Below are 27,715 nucleotides of genomic sequence, written 5' to 3'. Positions count from 1 at the left end.
GCATTTCTGACAATACAGTTATTGCTACATTTTTTATTATTGTCACCTTCTTGTGTCCATCTGGTATATATCTTTGGCTTCTCTTCATTCGAACACATCTGATGACGTTGATTTGTCCACAAAAGCTCACACTGGAATACATCAGTTAGTGTTTAAGGTGCCACTATTTTTAAAATAGTGCAAGGAGATCAAATCTATCTGTTCTGAAGGAAATCAACCCTGAGTTCTCACTGGAAGGACAGATCCTGAAGCTGAGGCTCTCCAATACTTTGGCAATCTCGTGAGAAGAGAAGACTCCCTGGAAAAGACCCTGATGTTGGGAAACTGTGAAGGCAAGAGGAGAAGTGGACGACCGAGGACGAGATGGTTGGACAGCGTCACCGAAGCTACCAACATACTTTGACCCAACTCCGGGAGGCAGTGGAAGACAGGAGGGCCTGGCATGCTCTGGTTTACGGGGTCATGAAGAGTCGGACACAACTTAACGACTAAACAAGACCAATTATCAAAAGCTTATTTATTCTGTTTTTATCTGGCTATACTTGTACAAACTAACACAGCTACTTCTCTTTTCAAATTTGTTACAGGCCCCATCTGTAATTAAATATTATGACTTTTGCACTTTACTAGAAAATAGGAACTGTTGTGGGGCAGTAAACTGGGGGACAGTAAACATTCGTTTACTGTCTCCTTAAGCTGTCCAGCTCTATTTTCCAAAATAGGACAAAAGTAAATCCTCTTGTTATTGGATTAGAAAGGATACCACCCGATTTGGAGACAAAAGTGGCATAGAAGGGCTGGTCAGGTCCCCATAGGATCCAGGGAAACATCTGGGACAGTAACAAAATGTAGGCAGGTACAAAATGTCAAGACCCATTGTTTTCTTTACCTCCAAAGCATGTACTGGAATAGAGCACCTTCCCCATCCATTGAGCCGACAAAGAGAATCAACTGTTCCAGCACTTCCATGGATTATTAATCTATTCAAGAATTCTTCTTGGGTCAAGCGAAACAGAAGCAAGGAAATACCACGTTCTAAGGGTTATCATAAGAAAGAGAAATTACAGACATAGGATATCAAGAATTGTCAGCCTGCACAACTTCCTTGAATTACTTCTAAAGCTGTTTTCAATTATAATTAATGATGCTCACCTGAAAATATGCCACATAATTGCTCCTCCCTACTGCATTCCAAAAAAGAGGAGTTTTTGCCTACACAAGAACATATTATATCTTGAGTCTCCAAGTCCCACAGAACAATAACCAGTCCTTTGCTCTCACTTAATATAGTGAATAAAGCACTAAAACCTGTCACAGATTTACACTCAAATTCCACACAGTCTTTTAGGAACTCTAAATGTATGGTTTTCCACTGTCTGTCTCCTTTGATTTTATTTCCTTTCTCTCTTGAGCTTGAAAGACCATAAGCAGAATCTTGAAGAAAGAAGCTATTAAAAGCTTCACGAGTCTTGCAATCATGATGCTCTAGATGTAGAACATATTGATACCAAGGGAAGTAAACATCAGGTATCAAATTTGAAGAATAACATCCCTTTGTTGTATTATGCAAAGCAGACAAATATTTCTTCCAGGACCTGGGGAAAAGAAGAAAATCATGTCAATGTTTTGATCACGTAACCTATAGCTATCCATGAAAAACAACGGCTACAATTACATCACAGAGTTCATAAGACAATCATGACATAATCTAAATATTCTACAAACTAGCAGTATTGCCACTGAAAGTTGCTGGACATAAGCCCTATTATGGTGTGCCTTCCTGTCTTGAGAAAACATACAAGGAGCTAGATCAGCTAGTCCTGTCTCCTGTATCATCATTTCCATCGCTCTTTTGTTTAACACAAAGACTCCACTTCCATAGTTATATACGTGAGAGCAAGGAGTTAAGACAGTGCTAACAAAAATTTTGAACCAGTGAGATCCCCTTCTAGTTAACACTATGGATGGCATAGTCAATCTTGGAATAAACCCCTCTATGCTACAGACGTCAAAGACAAATGCACAATTAAATGAATTAATGCCAAACAAACCTTACATACATTTTAATTAATTTAAAATTATCAATTAAAATTAATCAAGACAGGTAATAAAACAAAATAATGACTAGATGAATGCCCCTTAAATTCCCTTTACAAAGGTACTATTAGGTTTCTGGTGTTTTTGCTTCATAGTCTGGAAGGAACTGCTCACATGTATTTTTATTATTATTAGAGAAAGAAGGTAAGATCTAAGTCTACATTTTTATCTCAAATACTGTATCAACATTATCTTACAAATTATGACAGAAGTTGGCTCAGGCCATATAAAGTGAACCCACTGACAAGCATTTCTGAATAAACCTACTTACCTCCTCTACTATCACTTACAAAACACAATAGTTATTTTGAAAAAAAAAACTTACCTGTCTGCCCAAAATCCATATTGCAGAAGTTCCATGTCACAATCTGAACTTCTTAGATCATCCTCCTCTGTCCCCTCCCACTGTTCTATGGGATAGCTGTTAAAGTTTGTCTTGCAAAATAAGTGGTCAGGATATTGTCTGTTAATGAACAAGTATTTATTTACTTTCACGTTTCTCATAATTGCTTACTTCTCTCATTGCTGGTATCACCATTAGTCACAACAGCATTAAGAAACACAATCAGATTCTGCCAAAAAACAAGAGTTGCCTTTCACATAATAAATCAAAATTTAAATGTGCATGCTGCATTTCCAAAGAGTCCACAGAAAAAACAATTTCCTTTAAAATTGTACTGGTAGTATTCTAACTCCAGAAGGGAAAAGAGGATATGAAACAAACACAGTTTTAAAATAACACAGTTTTAAATACCATAGTAAAAAACAATTAAACCTATATTAAAATTAAAAACTAAAATGTTTAAAATTTTGAAACATTTAAAAATCTGTAACATAGGCTTAATTTTTAATATGATATTTATACAGTATTTTAAACACAGTATTTTAAAACTGTGTTTTATAATAACTACCTTGGGTCCCCTATGGGGAGAAAAGCAGCATAAATAAATAAAGAAAGAAACAACCCAAAATTTGGCAGAAATTTATGTTTTCTTATAACTGAAGAAAAAAGTGTAAATATGTGACTTTTTAGCACTGCTACCCTTATAAGGACTTCTGGAATAATCAAAACTTTGCAAATTTTGTGAAAGACTTGTTAATCCTGATAAAGGTATTGCCCGCCTCTGGATTTTAGGTTTAATTTTAAACAAATAATATGAGTTCTGGACATAAGTAACTTTACATTTCAGGGTGCTAATGCAGTTTTTCACAAAGGCATCATGAAACAGTTAACAGTGACTACACAGAGAGAAAAAAACGCGTACAGTGGCATCCTGACCATTATGCTGCGCTGGCTGATTCAGATAATCAGTCTATATACTTCTGACAGTTATGTTATTCTCTTACTTACTTGGAGGATTCCTTACTTACTCATGGACCCTCTCTTAGCAGCATTGAGCCAAATTATTATTATTTAATTATTATTTTGCTTCTGATAAAAGGTTAAAACTGAACATTTTCTTGCTCGGTATCACCTTCCGCACAGGGCTAGGGAACCTTCATTCTACGACTGACTTATGCATCAGATTGCAACCAGTTTTATACAGAACCAAACATCAGTAGACAGATTTTAGTATCTGCACAGCTGTTTGTCTTTCTGCTACTGCCTTCATTCTACAGATGAGGCTGCAGGCTGCATGAAGTCAGGATGAATGTTGCACAAGCCTTTCAGTGTTAATCCTGCTTTTCAATACCTACCTGAAGTATAAATGGAGATCAATAGCTGCAACACAATTGGAACTGTTGGCAATCACAGCAACACTGAGATCATGTGATACATTTAATAAAGTAAGGGGAGATGGGATGTCTACGTCATTTTTTTCTTGCTCCTGAGTTAGATAAAGGGATACATCAACACATGCCAAATATGCACCATCCATAGCACTGAAGACATCTTTGGTGAAGTGTCAAAGAAAGTCACGGTCAGTTATGTAACAGGCGCACAGACTAAACAAAAACATGCTATCCTGAAAATGCAATCCTATATATGTTTACCTACAGTAGCTTTATTCTTCAGTAAATGTGCCTTGTTTGCAGCCTAGACATATTTGCTTGGAAATAATCCCAGCATTCTCGCTTTCCCCCTGGTTTTCCACACCATGAAAGCATGGATGGAAAATCTTTTACAACTAGCTTCCACATTCGTCCGAAATAAAGTTGGCTAGGAAACTTTGTCATCCCCATTCTGCTGTGAAAAGGATCACAGGCAAAAGGTAGGTATCACATCCATTTGTTCTCACCTCACACACCTCTGTGCCTGGGTTCTAGCCTGCAAGTCCTTAAACAGCTTAGTTTCAAGCTATCTCAAGGACCACAACTCCTTTTAGGAGCCTGCTTGAGTCTTAAGATCATCAGGAGAGGCTTTTCTCTCACCACTTTGGTGGGGACACGGGACAGGACCTTCTCTGTTGCTGCTCCCAACCTTTGGAGGCTACGCTGGCCCCATCTTTGCCATCCTTCCACAAGCAAGTGAAGACTTTTCTTTTCAGGCAAACTTGCCCTGAGTGACTGGCTGCCCAAGAGGGTTTTCACATAGATTGTTGTACCTTACTGCTTTGGATGTGTTTTGGTGTTGCTTATTTATTTTGTACATATCAAAGGCCTTCTCTGCATCAAGAGAAGGGAAAGGAAAAAGACAGGGAAATATCTTAAATAAGATAATAAATACAAATAAATAAATATTGCTAGTGCTCTTCAAGGACAAGACACTGATAAAGAACTGTAGCTTATCTTTTGTATATCAAAGGAGCCTTCAGAGGGAACCAGTCTTAAAACCCAAGGGGAAGTTACAGCTTGATAAATCTTCAAGAGTTAGGTGAACACCACCATGAGGAGGGAAAGATTACAGCTAGCTCTTGCTTACTGTCAAAGTTCTCCTTTCTGCTTTTAACACTATCTCTTTCCATTGTTCCTATTAGACATAAAACTGCATAACAGATTCATTAACCCTTTAAGAACACTGGAAAATACAGGCTCTTTTCTGTAAGGAGGAGGAGCAGTATTGCACAGAAATGCCTTAATAAACTGGGGATGACAGAAGAGATTAGTCAATGAGTTTTCAAGCTATCTTCTCCCCACCTGTGACTTAAAAGGATACATATCCATCCAGATTTATCTAACAAGAAGAGGACACCTCTGCAAAAGGTGGCATCTACCACTCTTTCCAAAGTTTGTTGTGAGAGATTAAGAAGAAAGCAGAGCTCCAGTTTTTCTGTCTCTAGTTCTCTTCCCCCAAAAGCAAGATGTACAATAATAAAGTTGTTGAGCAACAAAAAAACTTTGCCATTTTTAAAGGACAGCACTCTCATAGAGGAGATTGAAGATAAACCTGCATAAGATGGAGAGAGAAAAAGATTCACATGGCATATTTAAGAAAAGTTGAGTTTTGATATTCTCAGATATACAACAACAAAAACAACAGAAAACAGGAGTCCGAGCATGTCTGGGATCGCCAGGCGCGGCTCAGTTCCCAGCAGCAGCGGCGGTGGCGGGGAACCTCTGGATGCCTTCCAAGGCTTCTCTGGAAGGCATCCGGAGGTTCCCCCCTCCCCGACACTGATAGTGGCTCCGAAGCACTATCGGCGGTGGGGGGGGGCCTCTGAGATGCTTTCCATGGCGGCGGAGCAGCCCTGGAAGGCATCCCGAGGCACGACCTACGGCCTACAGACTGGAAGAGGGAGGCATGGAAAGGGAAAGCCTTTCCCTGCCTCCCTCTTCTGGTCCGTAGGTCAATTCTCCGGCCGCAAGTCGAAGTAAAACTTTGCGGCCGGAGAATTCCGTAGGTCGAAAAGTATGTAAGTGGAGCCGACCGTAAGTCGAGACTCCACTGTAGTTCGTTCACAGCAGGGGGGGTGAACCCCAACACTGAGCTAACTCACCTGTCCTCCATTCCCCCGCAGCCTTCCTCTCCGACTGTCTTCTATCACGTCACCTGCGCAAGGATCGCTTCCGGCCTCTTGTGCCGTAACAGTCAAAACTTGAGAGATCCCAGTGTCGGATCTCTCGAGTTTTGCTTACTGCCGTGCTGGGTGACCGGAGCTGGAGCTCCGGCTCATTCAGCGGCGACAGGCGGGCCAGACAGGAGTAGCAACCAGCAGTTTGGACAGGAGCAGCTCTTGGGCCGTATGTGACCCACGGGCCGCACTTTGCCCAGGTCTGGTCTACAGTAAGTCATAACTTACTGTATCTTCATGAGAAAGACTGCTACAAAGTTATTACTGAAAGACAGAACTAAGTACATTTGTTCTAACAATTACTGTAGAAAGCTACTCACTAGTATTTTTGGACATGATCAGCCTCTTCAGTCTGTCTTCACTGCAGCTTTGCAAGAGTGTCACATCACAATTTCCTACATCCAAAATAACTTCATACATGAAAAGTTCACGGGTTTTGCTGACAGCAAGCAGTTTAAGATTGTCCACTACAGGATCGTCAAACTCCACATTCTCCCATGTGAAACTAAAATAAGAAATTTTCAAAATATGTTTGGTGTGAATATGTATACATATAAATATTTCTTACAACTAGAATGTTTAACCATAGCATAGCAACAAAAATGATACTGAAATATTATGCAATGTTACTGTTCAATTATAAGAATGCCACAAACAAGAACTGAACAAGGCAACCAATACACAACCAGTGAGCCAAGTATTTTACAGAGTGAAATGAACACAATATCCTTTGACATATGAGTATTACTGTAACAATAAAAAGGTAGTACTTGCCTCTCTGTTTCCAAAGAAGTAAACAAAAACAAGTACAGCTGCTTCAGAAGGGCTTGGAAAGCAATCCATTGCCACATTCTTTAGACATGGGAGACGATTCATCCAACATTATCTCACTATGGATGAACCTCACTCAGTGCTTGGCTACACAATTGGGCTGGAACAGGTTCCTTGATTCCAAATGGCATACACACACAACTCAAGCAACTTTATTTGGTCCACTTTTTTAAAGTATGTATTAGTTATTTATATTGTATATTAAAGTTAGGTGTGTATTATGTATGTACATACATAATACATTACTCTGAAGGGTCCAGCTGAGAGCCTACTCACAGTCTTATATACATTGATCAGCCACAACATTAAAACCATTGACTGACGAAGTGAATAGCACTAATTATACTGCTACAATGGCACCTGTCAAGGGCTGGAATATATTAGGCAGCAAGTGAGCAGTCAGTTCTTGAATTTTATGTATTGGAAACAAGAAATATGAGTAAGTGAAAAGATCTGAGTGACTTTGACAAGGGCCAAATAATGATCAGAGCATCACTAAAACATCATATCCTGTGGCGTGTTCCCTGTATGCAGTAGTTAATACCTACCAAAAGTGGTGTAAGGGTAAACCAGTATCAGGGTCATGGGTGTCCAGGGCTCATTGATGCATAGCAGGAGGGAGGTCTAGCCTGTCTAGTCTGAACTACTGTAGCTCAACCTGCTGAAAAACTTCATGCTGGCCATAACAGAAAAGTGTCAGAATGCACAGTGCATCACAATCTGCTTCATATGGGTCTGATTGTCCCTGTTCATGACCAAAAACACTTACAATGGGGATGTGAGCATCAGAACTAGACTATGGAGCAATGGAAAAAAAGTTGTTGGTCTGATGAATGACATTTTCAGGTGGATGGCTGGGTACATGTGCATCATTTACCTGGGGAAGAGATGGCAGCAGGATCCATTATGGGAAGAAGGCAGGCTGGCAGAGGCAGTGCTATGCTCTTGACAATGTTCTCCTGGGAAATCTTGGGTCCTGTCATTCATGTGGATATTACTTTGGCACATACCACCTGGCAATGGTGTTCACTGATGGCAGTGGCCTCTTTCAGTAGGATAATACACCCTGCCACGCTGCAAAAATTGTTCAGGAGTGGTTTGAGGAACATGTTTTGCCTTGGCCTCCAAATTCCTTAGATCTCAGTACGACTGGACATCTATGGGATGGGATGGAACACCAAATTTGACCCATGAAAGCCCCACCTCACAACTTGCAGGACTTAAAAGGGATCTACTGCCAGATACCACAAGACACGTTCAACGGTATTGTGGAGTGCATGCAATGCATCAGAGCTGTTCTGGCACCATGAGAAGGACCTACGCAATATTAGTTGGTTTTAATGTTGTGGCTTATCAGTGTCCATGCCTATAATACTTGTCTTGATACATTTCTTTCCCTTGTCTTTAAGGGGGCAGATTTGGATGTGAGCAGTTTCTTGACAAGCCCTTTAAGACAAGGAAAAGAAAAGTGACACACCATATTTTTGCTGCCCCAATCCAGTCTATTTTTCTCCTCACCAAGGAACAGAGGAAGTGTTTAGCCAACATCCTGAAGTGCCTCTCTTACTAGGCCACTTCACCATACTGGCAAATAAAAAGAGGAAGGGCTTTGGTTCCTTGCTAGAGATCATACACGCAAGGAATGGACCTCCATATACACACACAAAGACATCCTTGACAGAGGCCAGAAAAGTGTGAACAGGATTGCTGTGGAGATGGGTTGGTTCTTTCCAACAAAGATGTATCATCTGATCATAGTTTCTAGGATCAAATTAGCCTGTCCCTGCAAGGGACCAAATACTAGAATAAATACCGGTACTGTATAGTCAGACCCTCAATCTCACACGCCCCTGCATGCAAGTAAATAGAAAAATCACACTGAGAATGCAATGGTTTTAAAACTCGGCCAGCCACGCTTTCAAACAGACAACACCCTTTCCTTTTTAAAGTCCCTGATGGTATTAGCTAGCTAGAGGAACCGAGGAGGAGTGGGCGAGTTGGTTTCCGAAGCCATTCGGGCCATGGAAACGATTCGTCTCTGCTGCTCGCAAGGAGACCACACGGCCCCAGATCGAGCCTCGTCGCCACCGGCGTCCTGCCTCTCGCGTTCCGCGCCGCTTGAGCTCCCTTTGCCGGCGTTTGTACAACTGAAAAGAGGTGAACGGAGGAGGGCAGCCCGGCTCCTCGCTTAACGGAGCACTTACTCTTCCCAGGCGCCGGGCAGCGAGAAGCCACGGAGGGGGTCCTGCTGGGCCGAAGTCAGGCCGGTCAGGAATAACTCCGTCTCCAGGGCGACTGCCAGCGCTCGTTGGCCGCTGCTGAGCTTGGCCCCAACGATCCTTCCCGGGGGGCTCCGAAGCGGGAGCAGAAACACCTGCAGCGCCTCCGCCATGGCCCTCCGCTCCCGAGAAGAAAAACCGCCGCCGCTTCTTCTCGGTCGCCTCACGCACTCCCATGACCCGCCAGCGCCATCTTAGGCCGCAGCCCGAACACGGAAGCGAAGGAGCGCCTCTGCCCACTACTAGCGGGCTGCCGGCAGAAGGCCCTCGTTCTCAGAAGGAGGGCGCAGACTCGGGAAGGCCCGCTGGGCGCCGGGAACTGTGCGGCCTCTCCGAGCGGCGCGGCCCTGGCAGAAGGCGGGCCCGAGCCGCCACCGCCTCTTCCCTGCCCGTAGGTCCCGCCTTGAGGCGGAAGCTGCCGCTGAGGCCGATGGAGGGCTCGTGGTTGTCTTGCCCGGGAGGGGTTGCGAGGCTCGGCGCGGGAAAGAAGAATGCTCTCTCTGGGGCTGCTGTGGCGGGCGCTCACTAGCGGGGGCCATGAGGGGACGGAGGCCGGGCTGGAACCCCCACGCGGAATCCGGAGCGCCGCCGGCAAAGCCATGGATCAGGGCCGGGCCCTCGAAGTGTACGGTCAGTGGCACCGCGTAGTGTACGTGTCTCTCGGCCTTCTGCGGTGTCGGGGAGTGGAGGAGGCGGCGGCTCAGCGGCCTCTCCGAAGGAACCCTGCGCGTCCGGCGATGGTTTGCTCTGTTTTGGGGGCCGGCCTGGCCTTTCGGCCTCGGCCAGAAGGGGAATGGGCGCCGAACTCCCGGGTTGAGGGCGCTGGTCATCATGGCCGCCCTCGAAAGGGCTGCTGGCCGCTCGCGTCAGATTGGGGCCAGACCCGGGGGTTCGTGGAGCGAGGCAGCCGGCGGTCTCCGGTCATGGGGCGTTTTCATTAGGGACATTTGCTGACCCTTAAACGTAATTTAGGGTCCTTCTCCATTTATACTTTTACGTTGGACGCAACAGTTAAATTGGAGATAATTCGTCTCCACAGCCAGCCGTAAGGGTTACAAATAAGCAGTCATTCCCTTCTATAAATAAAAGCAAAAGGCAGAGACAGATAATGTATTTATTAGGACCATCTAAAATGCTACGAAAGTGTTCAAGATTTCTGGTGTTCTCATGACACAAAAAGGTGGAGAATCAGGAAAGAAAAAAAGGCCAAACATTTGGCCCGATGTGTTGCCATTGTCTTCAGTTAGACAGTTTCAAGATGGAGATGTATAATGCCTGGAGAAGTCACATAAGAAAGTATTAATTTAACTGTAGTGTTATTGGTTCTATTCCATTATTAATTGTTTATGTGTACCTCTGAAGAAAGAAAAAGTAAAGGATCTTATGCTTAACTTTACCATTGCAGCACAAGCAGGGATCTAAGGCACAGGTACACTGGAGTTTTCATTTCTTCTGGATCTGGAAGCTGCACCTGGTGCAGGATGACCTACAGTAGTCATGTATTGGCTCTGCTAAAGGTGGTGTGTTTATTAGTGGACCAAGTTTAAAGTGTGTTGTTGGTTTATAAAACCTTGAATAATTTGGAGAGACTTCCTTCTTCCCCATAATTCAGTTGGTAATGCCAAATACTCATGCTCTCTGGGGCCATTCTGAACAAAATGTTTGGCATGGTGGAATACCCTTCTCTTGAAAACCTACATGGCACAATTGTTTGTAGTTATAAACACAAACATTTGAATATGTGTCTATTTTTGCAAGCTTTCTCTGTGAAAAAAGAGGAACTTACTATTTATGTAATATTGTATTTTTCCATCCTTTTACACTACTTGACATTTCTGGACTTAACGGGGCCTAGAAATAAATTTATTAAAACTTGCTTATTTATCGATATTCATTTGTGAGTATTCTACTCAAATTATAGAACACATTGGTGCCCACTGACTGAACTTTAACAATCACAGATCTTTTGCTTACTGCTCTACAGTAATGCACTAATATATACCGTATTTTTTGCACCATAAGACGCACTTTTTTTCCACAAAACAGAGGGGTGGAAAGTCTGTGCGTCTTATGGAGCGAAGAAAACAGATTATATTTTCCTGTTTTCTTCTTCTAAAAAATTGGTGCATCTTATGGAAAGGTGCGTCTTATAGAGCGAAAAATACGGTATTTAGAGGGCAGGTTATCATCCAGACTCTCCTAGATGTTTACAGTAGATATGATGGGTTGTATCAAATAAACTACAATTTTGTGATTCCCTGTGCAGAAGCATGAATCCAAAACATAACTGATTTTCAGCTGATGTAAATTTTATTCACATATTATTCTGACCTTTGTTGAATATGATTGGGCTCATTCACTTTGCAGCATGCTAATAGAAACATGGCTTCAGAGCACAAAACCCTGAAAATAGGCATGATTATTACAGAGGTCTCCCCAGCACCACCATGCTATAAATTCACAGTCCAAACCCACATAGTTAACTGGAAAAAACAGGTGTGGTGTTTTTACAGTAATTATGTAGTGATATTGATTCTCTGTTGGATTTTACATGCACTTTTCCTTAACATCATCATCAAATCAAAAGTACACATCCTACCCCAAGATCTTGGAATTATTGTAGATCACAAACTGAGTACAACCCAACAGGTTATACTCAGGAAAACTTCCTGTTAGAACAGTACGACAGTGGAACCAATTGCCTGAGTAAGTAGTGAGCACTCCAACACCAGAGGCATTCAATAGAAAGTTAGACAGCTATCTGTCAATATACTTTAACTTGGATTCATGCATTGAGCTAGGGATTTGACTTGATAGCTTAACTTAATTCTTCAGTGATTCCACTGTAAATTTCACAAGAGTGATCATTCTAGGCCCTGCCATGATGCAGCAATATGTATTTAAAATATTACTTTGATTTTCTTATGCTGTATCCCCCAAACCATGGTCAAACTGTAGATCAAAACTGTATTCTCACATTTCAATTTTAAAATTAGGTACTGTATCCAATTCTTGTATTGTACTGCCCTAGGAGAAAATATGGATCCATGTAAAAATTGACAGGATTTGCATTTCTGTGCCATGGCAACACTGTGAAATGTAGGAGTTTATGTTCCATAGCAATGCAGTGAACAATTGAATTGATTTTCCAGATATAGTCTATTGGGTTAGATCTGTAATTTGATATCATTCTTATGAGATACCATGAGAATTCTGAACATTAATGCCAAATCCATATTTTTCCATCATGTAGTGCCAGGAAGTGAGGAATCCTTGATTGCTGTGATTTGGGCTGTGTGTGCATATGATCTGTGAACTGTTCGTTTTGTGGGGGGGTACTCTAAAAATCATCTGATGTGAATATTAATTCCTGAGGAGGATGGGTACATCCTAGTTGACTATTCCAGTTATGACTATTCTTTGCATTACTGCTAGGAGTCCAGAATCATAGCAGAGTTTAGTCTCTTGATAACACTGTTGTCAGTTTCTCTGATACACTCAAACCCTCTTACCATGTTGGTGTGCATCTGTCAAAAAAACCCCAACCCTCTTTAGGAATACAGTGGTGCCCCGTATAGCGAGGTTAATCCGTTCCGGATTAACCTTTGCTATACGAAAACATCGCTGTGCGGGGCAGGAAAACCTATTGGAACGCATTAAACTTAGTTTAATGCATTCCAATAAGTGTGTAAACTTACCCCCTCCAGCGATGTTTTCGCTCCGGCGGCCATTTTGGAGCCGCCGATCAGCTGATCGGCGGCTCCAAAATGGCCGCGGATGGCCCGAAATGCCCCCCCGCAGCGTTTTCGCGACCTCCGTAAGCAAGGGGAGGGTGCGAAAACGCTGATAGGGGCCATTTCGGGTCATCCGGCGGCCATTTTGGAGCCGCCGATCAGCTGTTCGGCGGCTCCAAAATGGCCCCCGGAGCCCCAATCGTCGCAAAGCGAGTGCGGCGATTGGGGCTGATCCGTATAGCGATCCCCAAAAAGGGATCGCTATACGGATTTTTCGTTAAACGGTGCACTCGTTAAGCGAGGCACCACTCTAAATACCAATAGTGAAGCATTGAAAGATGGGCAGCAGATTTTTCAAGGACAACTCTAGTGATACTGGAACTGATTCTTATTAGTACTGTGCAAAAAAAATCAACTGCTGAATATCTTATACCTTGAAACCCTTATGATAATGAGACAGTCCAAAATAAAATCAGAGATAGTGTGGGAAGTTGAGACTTCCAGGTTGCAAAGAGTTCAGTCAGCTACTGGGTAGGAGCAAAGGACAAGTGTGAATAATGAGGAAAACAGATTAAGATTGGAAGTTACTGTTGTGTACAGAAATAAAAGGAAGGTCCTGTGCTCCAAAGTTTTAAACCAGAGTCTAGCACTAGTAGTGGATTAGATGAAAGCAAACAAATTGGATCTTAATACAGACAAGACAGAGGTGCTCCTAATCAGATCAAGAAATTGACCTTCATCCTGTGATGGCATGAATCTGAATGCTCAGGTTTCTGCAGTAGCCATAAGTGTTCACATAATTAAATGTGCTGATTGCACCCATCCCTCAATATATGTGACTTGGCCTTAGTAACCCATACCTTAGTTATGTCACATTTTGACTGCTATTATACAATTTAAGGTAGGATAAATAGGAGGGTGTTTAGTGGATCCAAATAATACAGCTAGACTATTGATCCATTTGGATCACTTTGACACCCTCTGTGTGCAATAGGCTTTGAAAAGTGCCTGTAAACTTCAGAGTAGCCAAAGTGCTGTGCCTGGGGCCCACAGAGAGAAGACACATTTCTTGTTATGATAGCTGGACTGGATACTGATCCATTTCCAGGCACAGGTCAAAATTCTGATTATGATCTATAAAGCTGTATAAAAGTGGAGTCCAGCCTTTCTAGTATTCCCTCATATGAGCAAGCTGATATGCTCACACACCATAGAAATTGCCAGCGAAAGGCAGGTTTTTCACAATTGACAACTAGTTGAGAAAGAGGATTTTTATGGAAGGGTGGGGTGGAGTTGTACAGTGGTGCCTCGCTTAACGAGCGCACCATACAACGACGAATCCGCATAGCGATCCCCTTTTTGGGATCGCTAATGCGGAGGCATACCGATCATTCCAATGGGCAAAACTCGCATAGCAACGATTGGTAAGCGTTTCGCTTACTGATCTTTGCTTTGCGATGCCCACGGATCAGCTGTTCGGCGGTTCTAAAATGGCCACCGGACCCCCGAAATGGCCGCGCGCAGTGTTTTCACGCCCTCCCCTCGCTTACCGAGGGCGTGAAAATGGCTGCTGCTATGGAGGATACTTCGCTGAACGGTAAGTTTAGGGCCCATTGGAACGCATTAAACGATGTTTAATGCGTTCCAATGGGTTTTTATGTTCCATTTAGCGATGTTTTCACATAGCGAACGGATTAACCTCGCTATGCGAGGCACCACTGTATTGTAGTTTTAAAAACACTTTGAAACAGGAACTGAGAATATATCACAATAGAGAGACATTTTTGGATTTAGACATTGGTTAAAAGGTAGGATTTTTCTTCACTGTACTTAACATGCTTGATTTTGAGGGCCTCGTGGCGCAGTGGTTAAACCGCTGTACTGCAGCTACAACTGTGCTCACGACCTGGGGTTCAAATCCCAGGTAGCTGGCTCAAGGTTGACTCAGCCTTCTATCCTTCCGAGGTCAGAAAAATGAGTACCCAGCTTGCTGGGGGGGCAATGTGTAGCCTGTATAATTAAATTGTAAACCACCCGGAGAGTGCTTGTAGCGCTATGGGGCGGTATATAAGTCCAATAAATAAATAAATAAATAAATAAATAAATAAATAAATAAATAAATAAATAAATAAATAAATAAATAAAATCGTATATTAATCTTATATGTCTGTGAATTTTGTTGTATGTGTATATACTTACAATGACAATAAATTATTATTATTATTATTATTATTATTATTATTATTATTATTATTATTATTATTAGTGTTTTAACATTATGATGTACTGTGATTTTGCTTGTATTTATTTTTTTAAAATTATGATGTAAGCTGGCTTGACTTCCAGACACTGAGACAAGGTAAATTTATGAACAAAATCAGTAGAGTTAGGCTCAACCTCTTAGACATGTACAATGTGTTTGTTTCTGCTTAGATATAATTCGAACTATCCGAGATCCAGAAAAGCCCAATACTTTAGAGGAATTAGATGTGATAACAGAAAATTGTGTTGAAGTACATGAAACAAGTGAAGATGAATATTTGGTTACAATCAAGTTTACACCAACTGTACCTCATTGCTCTTTGGCTACTCTAATTGGTAAGATGTCTTTTTTCTTCTTCTTTAAGTTGCAAGTGTTTGTGTCTAGTTAAATACAGTGGTGCCTCGCACAACGAGTGCCTCACACAACGATGAATTCACACAACAATGCCTTTTTCTGTCAAATTTGCTGCCTCACACAGCGATGTTTCCTATGGGGGATTTTCACACAACGATCTCCCTTTTCGCTCCTGTAAAAGTGTCTTACAATGTTTGGAAGCTGTTTTAAATGATTGCAATGGTTAGTCCACCTCCTGAAACCTATGCAAACTGATTTTGGTGTTGTTCTGACACTTCGTTAATTTATGATGATTTTTTGAATTTTCTCCATTGGAAACCATTGGATGGTCTGTCTAATGGTATAATGGAAGATTTCTGAGTACATATGTATGTATGTCAGCTTTGAAGTATGCCTTGACTTGTCCTTGTGAAAATCATTATCCAGATTATGACAAAATTCCCTGCTTCAGTGGTCAGGCCATTCTAAAGGGACAAAGCACTAAAAGACAGCTTCTTGTCCATTTGTATTTGAATGCTGTTACATTTGAATGTCAAAGTGATTCCTGCTTGCTTCTTTTCTAATACTTTTCCATAGTTCAAAAATGGTAAAATGTGCCTTCTTTAAATTAAGAAAATTAAACCTTGGAAGAGAAGCCATTAATAAAATAAGTTCACTATCAAAGCTTGTTCTCCCTAGCATGTTTGTAAAACGGAGGTGCAAGTGGCTGAGCAGGATATTGTACTACATAGCCACCTGCCAATAGCTAGTTTGGTAAAAAGGTAACTTGAGGGGCAATTTATAATCGGTTTTATGAGGAGAAAGACAATTAATGCATTTCTTATTAAAATTTAGGGCTGTGTTTGAGGATCAAACTTCAGAGATGTTTACCTTTTAAGCACAAGGTATGTCATTTGTGCATTCACAAGAGTGTCATTTATGCACTCGTAGAAGAGGTAGCCATGTTAGTTATGCACTCTGTTTTAAATGTTAAAAGTCACTGTATATTAAACTGCAGAAACTGTGCAGAAGAGTGGTTTCACAATTCATGGGAGTACATTTGTGCCTGTGTAGCTGAAAATGTCGGAATTCAGTGGGCTCTTATTGTGTTCTGTGTTTCGCATTTTGCTTTTGCAAGATCAGGTATTTTAAGAGGGAACAAAAGGTGGAGACAAGATTGGTGCTATTAGGAAAAATAATTCTATTTGTATTCATTGGAAGGACATGAATTACAATTACAAGATTACAAGATGCAACGTCCATAGACACTTTTATCAAAATGAAATGGTTTCATTCTAGAGAAGGATAAAATAGAGATTGTTCACGTTGTGAATATATTTGAGACCTAGTTCTAGTTAACCTGTAAGTAGTGGTATGAATTTTGTGCAGATGCAGTGCTATAGAAGTTTTAAAAAATAAATACATCTAAGACAACATTTTCTGTCTCCATCTAGCTGGAAATCTATATATCTGAGGGAACACATTTCACTGAAGAGGACAGTAAGTATGTCTTCAGTTTGTGTTCTAGAATATAGTTGTATGTTGTGTAATGAATGCAGCAGGTTGCATCCCATAGGCTGGATTGTGTGTTTCATTCTTCTGGAGAGTACCTGCCTCCACACTTCTGTGCATGTTGATTTATGGTATGTTGAAAGTGCAATAAACAGAGGTCAGCTAAAAGATTTCTCAAATTTTTTAAGAAAAACAATCTGGACAAAGTTTCTCTAATATGTGTCTTGCTTAATTATTTTGTAAATGCACAGGGAGTAGTCTAACACTTTGGGGCAATATGTAAGTGGGGGGAGAAGACGTTTGCTCTGAAAGTATAGATTCTTCTTTGTGGCCTCTGTGAATGCACACAATTGGGTTGTTCTGTACTTGTGCAGGACCTCTCGGACGTTTCTAGAGCTTAAAGATGTGATTAGTGGGACATTCCCCCTTGGAGCACATGCTCTGCCCGCCAGAAGTCCCCTCAGTTCCTTTTAGCCTCTGCTTAGGTTAGACCTATTTCCCTATTTCAGGGAGAGCTAGAGCGATTGAGTGTTTACTGCGATCGGTAGTTGCTTCTGTTATTTCAATCACTTTTTTGTTGGACGTTTCCCCTCTAAATTGATTTGTTCTACTTTCAGTTTGATTCAGTTTTTTTCTCTTTCCCCTGTTTTGGCCAATTCCCCCCCTTTCCCCCCATTTTCTCTCCAATTTTCCCTTGTCTTTATGCCCCCCCCGGGCCTTTCAAGCACCTGCATACTTTGTAATAACAAGATCCCACTCACTGATGGCCACAACCTTTTCTGTCTTGGGGAACAGCACCAAATACACACTTGTCCTGAGTGTAAAAGGTTCACAAAGCCTGCGCTTAAGCTGTGACTTCAGAGGCTGCCATCTTACCTTTGGGAGAAATCCCTCAATCCACCTTCGGTCACCATAGACTGCACTGTCCCTAGATCTTCGACCTGATCACCAAGAGCCTCTTAAACCAGTCTCTAGTCCAATGACTCCTTCTCCTCACCAAGCGGAGAAGTCAAAGTCTACTTCGAGACCAAAGTCGATATCGACATCGAGGACCTCAGTTCCATCAACTCAATCATTTAAAAAGAAAAAAGATAAGACTACTTGAAAATAGCCTAAGAAATTGTTGAAATCTACTCAGATTCAACCACCCCAATCGACACTTCCATCCCCAATTTTGGAGGAAAGATCTAGACACGCCTAGGGATTGATGTCAGATGGAGATGAACCACCTCTGCCCCCGGCCCAGGCACCAGCTTCCACTAGTAGCTTGTTGCCAAGTACAGTGGTGCCTTGCAAGACAATGTTAATTCGTTCAGCGAAAATCGCTGTCTTGCTAAAACATCATCTTGCGAAACGCGGTTCCCCATTGGAATGCATTGAAATCTATTTAATGTGTTCCAATGGGGGGAAAAGTCTTGTGAAGCATCGGTCTAAAAAACCCTGTCTTGAAAAACGCGGTTCCCCACTGGAATGCATTGAAATCTATTTAATGTGTTCCAGTGGGGGGGAAAAACGTTTTATGAAGCATCGGTTTAAAAAAAAGTTTTGCGAAGCATAAACCCAAACATCGTCTTGTGAAAATCGTCCATAGAAAAAACCATCTTGCAAAGTGCAACAGCGATCGCAAAAGCCCATTGTCTTGTGGATTAATTGTCCTGTGAGGCAATCGTCTTGCGAGGCACCACTGTATTGGCCTCTCTCCAGCTGACGTTCACTCCAGCCAGGCCTCAGCTCATTCAAGCCCTGCGTCATCAGGGCGGGTAATTCCGATTCAAATCTCTTGTTCAGACTCGTCTCATCACTCTGCTCGAAAACATCAGGCAAAGAGACGACACTTCACCAGTGCAGTATGACCCTACACGCCGAGATTACTATTACTACCCAGAATCTTCTTGGTATCAAGCACAAGAATATCTCAGAGATCGATACAACAATATGATCCGTATTTCCCCGAAGATTTACCAGAACAAATTTACTGCACCGAACCCAAGAGAATCCGATATGCTTTGCCGTATCCACCTCGATACTCACCTGAGTCTCCATCACCACCTTGATACCAACACCATTCCGACTCATTGCACTCGACATCGACTCACCAGATCCCAATTGCTACCACGCCGGCCCTAAAGTGCACTACTTCGTCATTGGAACAACCACAGTCAAAGTGTTCCAAGGATTCTTCTAATCATCCTCCCCCTCAAACCACATCTCTACACATTATGACCACCTATAAGGGTCCTCCTCCTCCTGATACGGAAAGGTACTCTACAACCCAAGAACCCCCTACTTCTCAACAGCCCTCTTTGACACAATTCTTCACATCAAAATCTCGACATCAATCTCCATGCTCTGAATCGTCCATATCGACCTATGATTCAGCCTCTGATATTTCTCCAGAATCACCCTCCAATTTACCCACTCCAACATCTGATGTAGTGGAAAATCATGCACCCTCGCCTTTGGAAGATTTTACTTCGTACTCCTAGCTAGTGATGAGGATGGCTAAGTCCCTACAATTAGAAATGGAGGAACCACCACCTCCTAAACAAGACTTGGTTTTTGATGATATTAATCAGGAGAAGACACCTCCGCTTAGCCATACCTTCATACCTGCTATGCTATATTTGATTAAATACTCACAGGACAAACCCCCTTCATCAGTGAAATACAGGATAGACCTTATTCCGGCCATCAACGTCTACCACACCATCCTTTCGACCCGAGCAACAGCAACCACATCGACAACCCTTTCAACACCAACAGATGAAGGGTAAAGCAATATCAATAAACCCCTTCCATCTTCCACCACTGTTTCCACTCCGTTATACCCTTTCCTCAGTGCATGGCGTCGAATCACCAAGAACCAATGGGTCCTTTCGATTATCAAAAAGGCCTATTTCATCAAATTTCAGCATACTCCATCTTTCAGTGTCACTCTCATTAGCACTTCAAGAAGTTCCCCTTCTACTCCGAAAACAAGCCATACTCTGTTTCCCTTCCTCTACCCTGCATGATGGTTTCTACTCTAGATACTTCACTGTGTCATGAATTTGATTATGAAAATAGAATAGAGTTGTATTTCATAGGATTTAGTTCAGAGCTGCAACGAAAAAGCTAGAAATCTGCTTATGCCCAGGTGCTAATTAGAGAGAAAATGTACAAGGTCAGTTCTTCTCCAGCTAAAGAAAAAAAAGTTAAGAAGAGCAAGCTGACCCTTATCTTATCTCAGCTCCGATGGACAAGGACATAACTTCTTAATTTAAGGAAGATGGGCGAAGAGGAGGAGAAGGACGGAGAAGAGATGGAAGGGAGAGAGACGACACCGAGAGAAATGCAGCCGACAGAACTTTAATCAAAAGGATTGCGTAAGAATGCTTATTTAAGTTATAGTTAGTCATTTTATTGTTTTCACTTTATAGAGGAAATGACTGGTGGCTAAGGCTGGGGGTTATTTTGGAAATACTAAATGACGTTAAACTAAGCTTGTTGAAATGGTATCTTATGTAATAAAATATAAAAAGACAAATTGTCTGTAAGCTGTCTCCTTGTTTAGACCAAGCTACTATAGTAAATTGGATATTTTAGAACTAGGATTGTGTGTTACGCTACCAAATGAGGGTCCTAAAGTAATAAAAGATAAAGAGCAGACCTTCCAGATTGTTTATTTAAAATCGAGACAGACTTGGGTGAAGGAGTGAGAAGTCGCCTAGAGCAAAATTTACAGGACCCGATTTTGCTGGCATTAGGGACTAATCATTCTGAATCCCTCTCTGTCTCGTGTAAAGGCAGTTCTAAGGAACGCTTTTACCACACACTGTACCGAAAAGGATGGAGGACTCCGTCCCATCCTCGACCTTAGAAACCTCAATAAATTCATTTGGCCTAGACGTTTCAGAATGCTGACACTCGACACTATCATTCCTCTCCTTTCATAAGGAAACTGGTTTGTTGTCATCGATCTCCAAGTATTTCCATGTATTTTCACATCTCTATCCATCCGAGTCACCACAAATTTCTTCAATTCTGATTCGATGGCATCTCGTACCAGTTATGTTCTCTTCTGTTTGGACTCTCCACGGCGCCAAGGACCTTAACCAAGTGTATGGCACCAGTCTCTGCCTACCTCCGCCTTCAGGGAATCACTATATTTCCTTATATAGACAACTGGCTGATAGTCTCTGCTTCCTACCACAATGCTGTCTGAGCTACCTACCCAAATTACTCTCGACACTCTTCAAGACCTCGGTCTCAAGGTGAACCATGCTAGATCCCATATCGAGCCATCACAGACAGCCACCTATATAGGGGCATACATTGGTGCCCCGCATAGTGACATTAATCCGTTCCAGGAAAAACGTTGCTATCCGGAATCATCGCTATACGGAACGGAAAACCCCATAGGAATGCATTAAATCCTGTTTAATGCGTTCCTATGGGGGAAAACTCACCGCTATGTGGAAATCCTCCATATGGCCACCATTTTCGCTGCCCGGTAAGCGAGGAAACCGCTGCGGGCGGCCATTTTGTTTACCTGGTGGCCATTTTGGAACCGCCAATCAGCTGTTTAAAAAACATCGCAATGCAAAGATCGGTAAGCGAAATGCTTACCGATCATCGCAATGCGATTTTCAGCCACTTAAAACATCGCAATGCGATCGCTTTTGCGATAGCAAAATCCGCATCGCTATGCAGATTCGTCATTAAATGGCGCGCTTGCTATGCAGGTCACCACTGTACTTCGATTCCCTACAAGCCAGAACCTTTCTCCCTTACGAGAGGATAATCAAACTCAAACGGGCTATGCAACCATTCCAACTTCATTCTTCAGTATCAGCTCATCAAGGCCAACACTTCCTTGGGCTCATGGCTTCCACTACCACTGTTATCCAGCATGCCAGGTTAAAGATGAGGTCTCCAGTCATGGTACCTCTCCCTATTTGACCCCATGACACATCACCCATCCAGACACATCAGGATCACAAGCGGACTAGCCCAGCAACTTACATGGTGGACATTTCTCCCACATCTTCTTGTTGGTAGACTCATCTCCCCTCTCCAGCTCACGATACAGGTTACCATGGATGCCAGCCTGTTGGGATGGGGCGCCCACAGGATCCATGGACTATGTAAAAAACAAGAGCAGTCATTACACATCAACCACCTAGAGCTCTTAGTTATTATCAAAGCTTTCCATGCCTTCCTACCCATCATTGCAGGACGCGCAGTCCAACTTGCTATGGACAATACGACCATTCCTTGTTATGTCAACAAGCAGGGCGGTGCACATTCCCTTTCCTTACTGTACCTAGCTGTCAAGCTCTGGGAATGGTGCTACCTTCACCACATCTTCCCAATAGCAGTCCATATTGTTCTGGATGACAATCTGCTTGCAGAGCATCTCAGTCGCTTTACCACAAGGATGCACGAGTGGTCTCTAGATGATGAAGTCTTCGCCCTTCTTTGCCATCAATGGGGGACTCCTTCTGTCGATGATTTTGCTACCAAGAACAATTCCAAAGTGCCAACTATATTGTTCCCGCACCGGTATTGGCAGAGGCTCTCTCAGAGATGCCTTCATGATAAGATGGGACAGCGGACTCCTCTACTTATTCCCGCCAATCCCACTGATATAACAAACCATCATTTGGCTGCAACAGTTTCAATCGGATGTGTTCCTTCTTGCCCCATGGTGGCCACAACAGCCGTGGTTCACCCACTTGAGGTCGATGTCGAGTGACCTCCTCCATCTTTCATCCAACCCCAACCTCCTCACTCGGGACAGCGGGCTTGCTTACCATCCCGATCTTGAATCTCTGAAACTGATAGCGTGGAGGATTCCCCCGCAAAAAGGGATATACTTGACAGGGCTCGAAAACCATCAACAAAGATCCTTTACCAACATAAATGTAGAGCATTCCTCTACTTTGTCAATTCTAAAAACTTACCTGTGGTACCAGTTTCAATGAAGACTTTACTTACCTTTATTACTCCCTCTTTTTCATCTTGAAATGGACCGTTCTACTTTGAAAGTTTATATTGCTGCAGTGGTCGCGCACCAACCATCTCATTCAGAAGCAGCTAAACTTTTTTCCCATCTAACTTTGAAAAAATTCCTTAAGGGACTTCGCAATATCCATCCTCCATGTTAACCTCCTCTTCCCCAATGGGCGTTATAACTTATCCTTAACGCATTAAGCCAGCCTCCCTTTGAACCGATGGTTACTACTAACCTCAAACTGCTTTCCTTGAAAACATCATTCTTAGTCATAACGTCGGCTAAACGTGCTAGCGAACTGGCAGCTCTTAGATCAGATCCACCTTTTCTGCAGTTCCATCTGGACAAGGTCACTCTATACCCATATGTTTCATTCTTACCTAAGGTCATATCTGATTTTCATCTTAATCAACCTATAATACAGTGGGGTCTTGACTTGAGAACTTAATCCGTATTGGAAGGCGGTTCTCAAGTCAAAAAGTTCTCAGGTCAAATCTGCATTTCCCATAGGAATGCATTGAGAACCATTTGATCCGTATCTGCTCTTTTCCATCCATAGAAACTAATGGGAAGCTGCTATTCCGCCTTCGACCACTAGAGGGGGATATTTTGTTTCTTTTTTTCTTAGGTCAAGAAAGGTTCAGGGAAGGCAGGGAAAATACAGTCCAGGCAGTACAGTACCAGGCAGTCCGAAGACTGTCTCCCAATCCACTCTCTAAACGCTGGGAGGAGTGAGGAAGCAGACAGGCACCCTTTTCACTGCCCAACAGTTAACTGAAAGTTCAAATTTTGCACTTTCCCTGCCTCCCACGTGGTTTTTTTTCAGTTCTTAACTCAAATCTAAGTATGTAAGTCAAGTCAATATTTTCCTATGAGAGTGGTTCTTAAGTCAAAATGTTCTTAACTCGAGCCGTTCTTAAGTCAAGACCCCACTGTACTGCCTACCCTATTTTCATCTCCCTCTACAACTCTCGAGTGTATGCTCCACATGATGTTAGACATTCCTTGGCCTTTTACATTGACAGAACCAAATTGTTTAGGAAAGCATCAAGGCTCTTCCTATGTTTTCATGGCCCTAATAAAGGTTCACCAGCTTCGCCTCAAACGTCAGCTAAGTGGATTGTTTAAACAATTTCACTGGCATATGAACTGGCAGGCAAAATACCACCTGAACCCTTGAAGGCTCACTCGACTAAACCACCATCTACCTCCACTGCCTTCCAACGAGGAATAGAAATCCCTCACATCTGCCATGCAGCTACATGGTCCCATCCATCAACGTTTGTCACACATTACCGTTTGAATGTCCTGGCAATAAAGATGCTGCTTTCGGCAGAGCTATATCGACTTCCTTTCTACCATGATGTCCCACCATCCAGTAAGTGAGCTTGCCAGTCACCCAATTGTGTGCATTCACAAAGGCCACAAAGAAGAGAGGTTACTTACCTGTAACCATGGTTCTTCTAGTGGTCCTCTGTGAATTCATACATCCCGCTGTGTCTCCCCTCTGTCCGTCACATTGTCCTCTTATATAGCTCTTTGACAGCGGCAGACTCTTTTGGGGAACTGAGGGGACTTCTGGTGAGCAGGGCATGTGCTCCATGGGGAAATGTCCCACTAATCACATGTCTTTAAGCTCTAGAAAATTCTGAGAGTTCCTGCGCAGGTGCAGAACAACCCAATTGTGTAAATTCACAGAGGACCACTAGAAGAACCATGGTTACAGGTAAGTAACCTCTCTTCACATCATGTTTTAAAATATATAGTGGGGAATAATATTTGGGGATCTTGTTTTTTTATGAATTTGAGGAGTCTAAAATAATAGATAAAAGATTATAATTTTAAAAACAATTATTAAGGGGCTAGACTTTGACTTCTGGGAAATAACCGGCCAGTCAAGGACTCCAACGTTGTTACCTGGATAGGACTGGATTAAATCTTTTGTATGGAAAGTAGGCTATGTGACATGGCTTCTAACATCAAGTACAAAGTTGTATACATATGCTATTCCACATTCTCACATGTTGTAATATCTCTTGCAATCTCCGCATTGTATTATATCATTAGTTCAATGGTTAGGAAGTTCCATTGCCTCCCTTTGAGAAGATATGGAAATGATGGATACTAGATTGACAGCAAAAAAAACCCACCTGTGGCACTATCAAGATTTACAGAAATACAACACAGACACACACACACACCTTCATATCTACAGATATGCATACATATATGTCTATGCATGTAAACAAATACAGTGGTGCCTTGCATAGCGATGTTAATCGGTGCAGCAAAAATCGCTGCAAAGCGATTTTGTCGCTATGCGTTTTTAAAAAGCTCATAGGAATGCACTGAAACCCCTTCAATGCGTTCCTATGGGCTTAAAACTGACCTTTAAGCGAAGATCCTCCATACGGTGGCCATTTTCACTGCCCGGTAAGCGAGGAATCCATCCCTAAACACAGTGGGCAGCCATTTTTTTTACCTGGTGGCCAGTTTGGAACCGCCGATCAGCTGGGGGAAAATCATCGCTTTGCGATAATCGGTAAGCGAAACAGGGTACCGGTCATCGCAAAGCGATTTTTCCCCATTTAAAACATCGCAATGCGATCGCAAAAGCGATCGCAAAAAGTTCATCGGTATGCAATTTCGTCGTTAAACGGGGCACCTGTTAAGTGAGGCACCACTATAATGGGAACTAAACAACTCCCAATCAAGTTTTTCTGGAATCATTTGAGAGAGGCAGTTAATCATTAAAATGTATACTTATCAGAGCAACTTTTAAAAAGGTGGAAACTGAAACATTTTACTTAGAAGTTTCTGCTTGTTTTTCTTTCTAGTGTGTATATATATCAAGGCATTCACTGGGCTCTGATTCTGAATACATTGATTTTAGTCTCAATATGATTTGTACTACCTACAATTTTGTTTAAGTCTCGTACAGATAAGACATTTATGTCCATCATTAGTAAAAGCCTTCTTGGTAATTTTTCTACTGTGTTGCAGTCAACAAGCAAATCAATGATAAAGAGAGAGTGGCTGCTGCAATGGAGAATCCCAACTTGCGAGAGATTGTGGAACAGTGTGTTCTGGAACCTGACTAGCTACTGGGAGGATAATTGACCTGACATTTTTCTTATCCAAAGTCTCAATATATTTGTAAAAATGTGAAGGCCTTGAATTTAGTACTGGAGAGTTCTTTATATTGCAATTTTTTAAAGAATCGTTTTATAAAAATATATGTAATTATAAAGAAAACCATGAATAGGTCAATAAGTATTGTAAAGGGTTGTGATCCTGTTGAAAATTCATTTTTATGAAAAGATTATGAACCAATTCTGTTGATGTCTCATTTGCATGTGATTTTAAAAATCTGATTATGAGTTAATTTTTACATTTTATTGTAAAAGAGCATGTTGTAGCCACACTATGGAAGTTGAATAAAATACATAGTTCTTGAAATTTAGAGTCGTGTTTTCCTTGCTGATTCTGGGTTAGCAGTGCAACTCAAATTCAAAGATAAGTGGCTGTAGTGGGTTTGGAATTGGTAGGAATCTCTTGTGCCTGTGCAGGTGCCCTTGAGCTGCCAATTACTATGCTGGTTGAGATCTGATGGCAGAAGAGCCATAAAAGTGGCAAAGAAGAGGAGGAGCTGAATTATACCAGATCCAAATACAGTGGTGCCTCGCTTAGCGATCGCTCCATTGAGCGACAAAATCACTTAGCGATGCTGTTTTTGCTATCGCAAAAGCGATCACTTTGCGATGTTTCCTATGGGGAAAATTCGCTTTGTGATGATCGCGGGGAAGCGATCATCGCAAAGCCCCCATTTTTGACCAACTGATTGGCAGTTCCAAAATGGCCGCCAGGGGAAAAAATGGCCACCCGCTGTTTTGCCTCGCTTTAGAGGCACCGAAAATGGCCGCTGCAATGGAGGATTTTCGCATAAGGTTTTTAAGTCCATAGGAACACATAAAACGTGTTTTAATGCGTTTCTATGGGCTTTTTAAAATTGCTTAGTGATGTTATCGCTTTGCAGCGATTTTTGCTGCACGGATTAACATCGCTAAGTGAGGCACCACTGTACCTCTTAGTACAGATTCACAGCTTCTGTGTCAGCACAAAGTGAGGTTTGGGATAGCAAAGTCAGCATAGTTGTAGTTTGCAACATCGCTCAGCTGGGAGGTTTGTATTCAGCAGTGCTTTAGCTGGCTTAGTGTCCACTTACCAAACCCTCAGTCATTTTGGCTAGTTATGATTGTGCCATTAATCACGCGTAACACTTGCCCACATCATGGAATATCCCACCTTTATTCTCCTTTCAGCAGCCCTACAAACTACTCAAAAGGTGTTACAAAGAGCTTTTGTGAAGCAGCTTTTTGGTTGTTCATGCAGCTTTAATCACTCTGCAGTTAATTGAAATTCCCCCACCTATTATCAACAGAAGCCCAATATGCAACTACCTGTTTGCATTAAATTAAACTTCATCAGGCCATAATTGTAGAGAGCTTGCGATTCTTCTTCGTGGCCTCTGTCAATGCACATGATAAGGTTAAGTCCACGCCTGCGTCGGACTCCTCGGAACGTTCTAGAGCTTAGGAAAAAAATTGAATAATTAAGTGTTGCCCCTATAGCGCATGCTCCGCCCGCCCATAGCCTCAGTTCCATTTTACCGCCTTCATGTACGGAACCTCTCCTGCTAGAGCTCTCATTGCCTGCCT

The 27,715-nt window shown here is 42.2% G+C and overlaps 2 protein-coding genes across 8 annotated transcripts in view; one reads left to right on the top strand and one right to left on the bottom strand.

The window, feature by feature from the left end:
- SPG11 (SPG11 vesicle trafficking associated, spatacsin) overlaps window positions 1-9,421 on the bottom strand; it is a 104,679-nt gene extending 95,258 nt beyond the window's left edge. For 3 of the 6 annotated variants that reach the window (XR_013538846.1, XR_013538847.1, XR_012081498.2), the window contains exons 1-7: window positions 9,086-9,421; window positions 6,371-6,555; window positions 5,195-5,425; window positions 3,796-3,991; window positions 2,423-2,560; window positions 1,153-1,595; window positions 890-1,035 (exon numbers count right to left, since the gene is read on the bottom strand). Coding sequence is in view for 3 of the 6 variants with exons in the window: in XM_072981618.2 (XP_072837719.2) it covers window positions 890-1,035; window positions 1,153-1,595; window positions 2,423-2,560; window positions 3,796-3,991; window positions 5,195-5,425; window positions 6,371-6,555; window positions 9,086-9,273 (1,527 nt within the window). In the remaining 3 variants the exon portion in view is untranslated. Of the gene's footprint in view, window positions 1-889; window positions 1,036-1,152; window positions 1,596-2,422; window positions 2,561-3,795; window positions 3,992-5,194; window positions 5,426-6,370; window positions 6,556-9,085 lie in introns of those variants that run through there. The other 3 variants (XM_072981618.2, XM_072981617.2, XM_078380841.1) reach the window with 3 other exon arrangements.
- A 136-nt stretch (window positions 9,422-9,557) lies between these two features.
- Window positions 9,558-26,456, top strand: CIAO2A (cytosolic iron-sulfur assembly component 2A). 2 transcript variants are annotated; one of them, XM_020812189.3, is made up of 5 exons: window positions 9,558-9,790; window positions 15,328-15,492; window positions 16,346-16,395; window positions 16,945-16,990; window positions 26,001-26,456. In XM_020812189.3, the coding sequence occupies exons 1-5, from the start codon at window positions 9,652-9,654 to the stop codon at window positions 26,096-26,098; spliced, it is 498 nt and encodes a 165-aa protein (XP_020667848.2). In that variant the 5' UTR covers window positions 9,558-9,651; the 3' UTR covers window positions 26,099-26,456. The 2 variants fall into 2 exon arrangements, with proteins under 2 accessions (XP_020667848.2, XP_072837728.2); XM_072981627.2 differs by lacking the exon at window positions 26,001-26,456 and adding an exon at window positions 22,267-23,892.
- The last annotated feature ends 1,259 nt before the right edge of the window (window positions 26,457-27,715 follow it).

The sequence above is a fragment of the Pogona vitticeps genome, chromosome 12 (genome assembly GCF_051106095.1).
Source record: "Pogona vitticeps strain Pit_001003342236 chromosome 12, PviZW2.1, whole genome shotgun sequence".
NCBI classification, from domain to species: domain Eukaryota; kingdom Metazoa; phylum Chordata; class Lepidosauria; order Squamata; family Agamidae; genus Pogona; species Pogona vitticeps.
Note: the sequence above shows the minus strand (reverse complement) of the source record. Positions and strands in the feature narration are given on the sequence as shown.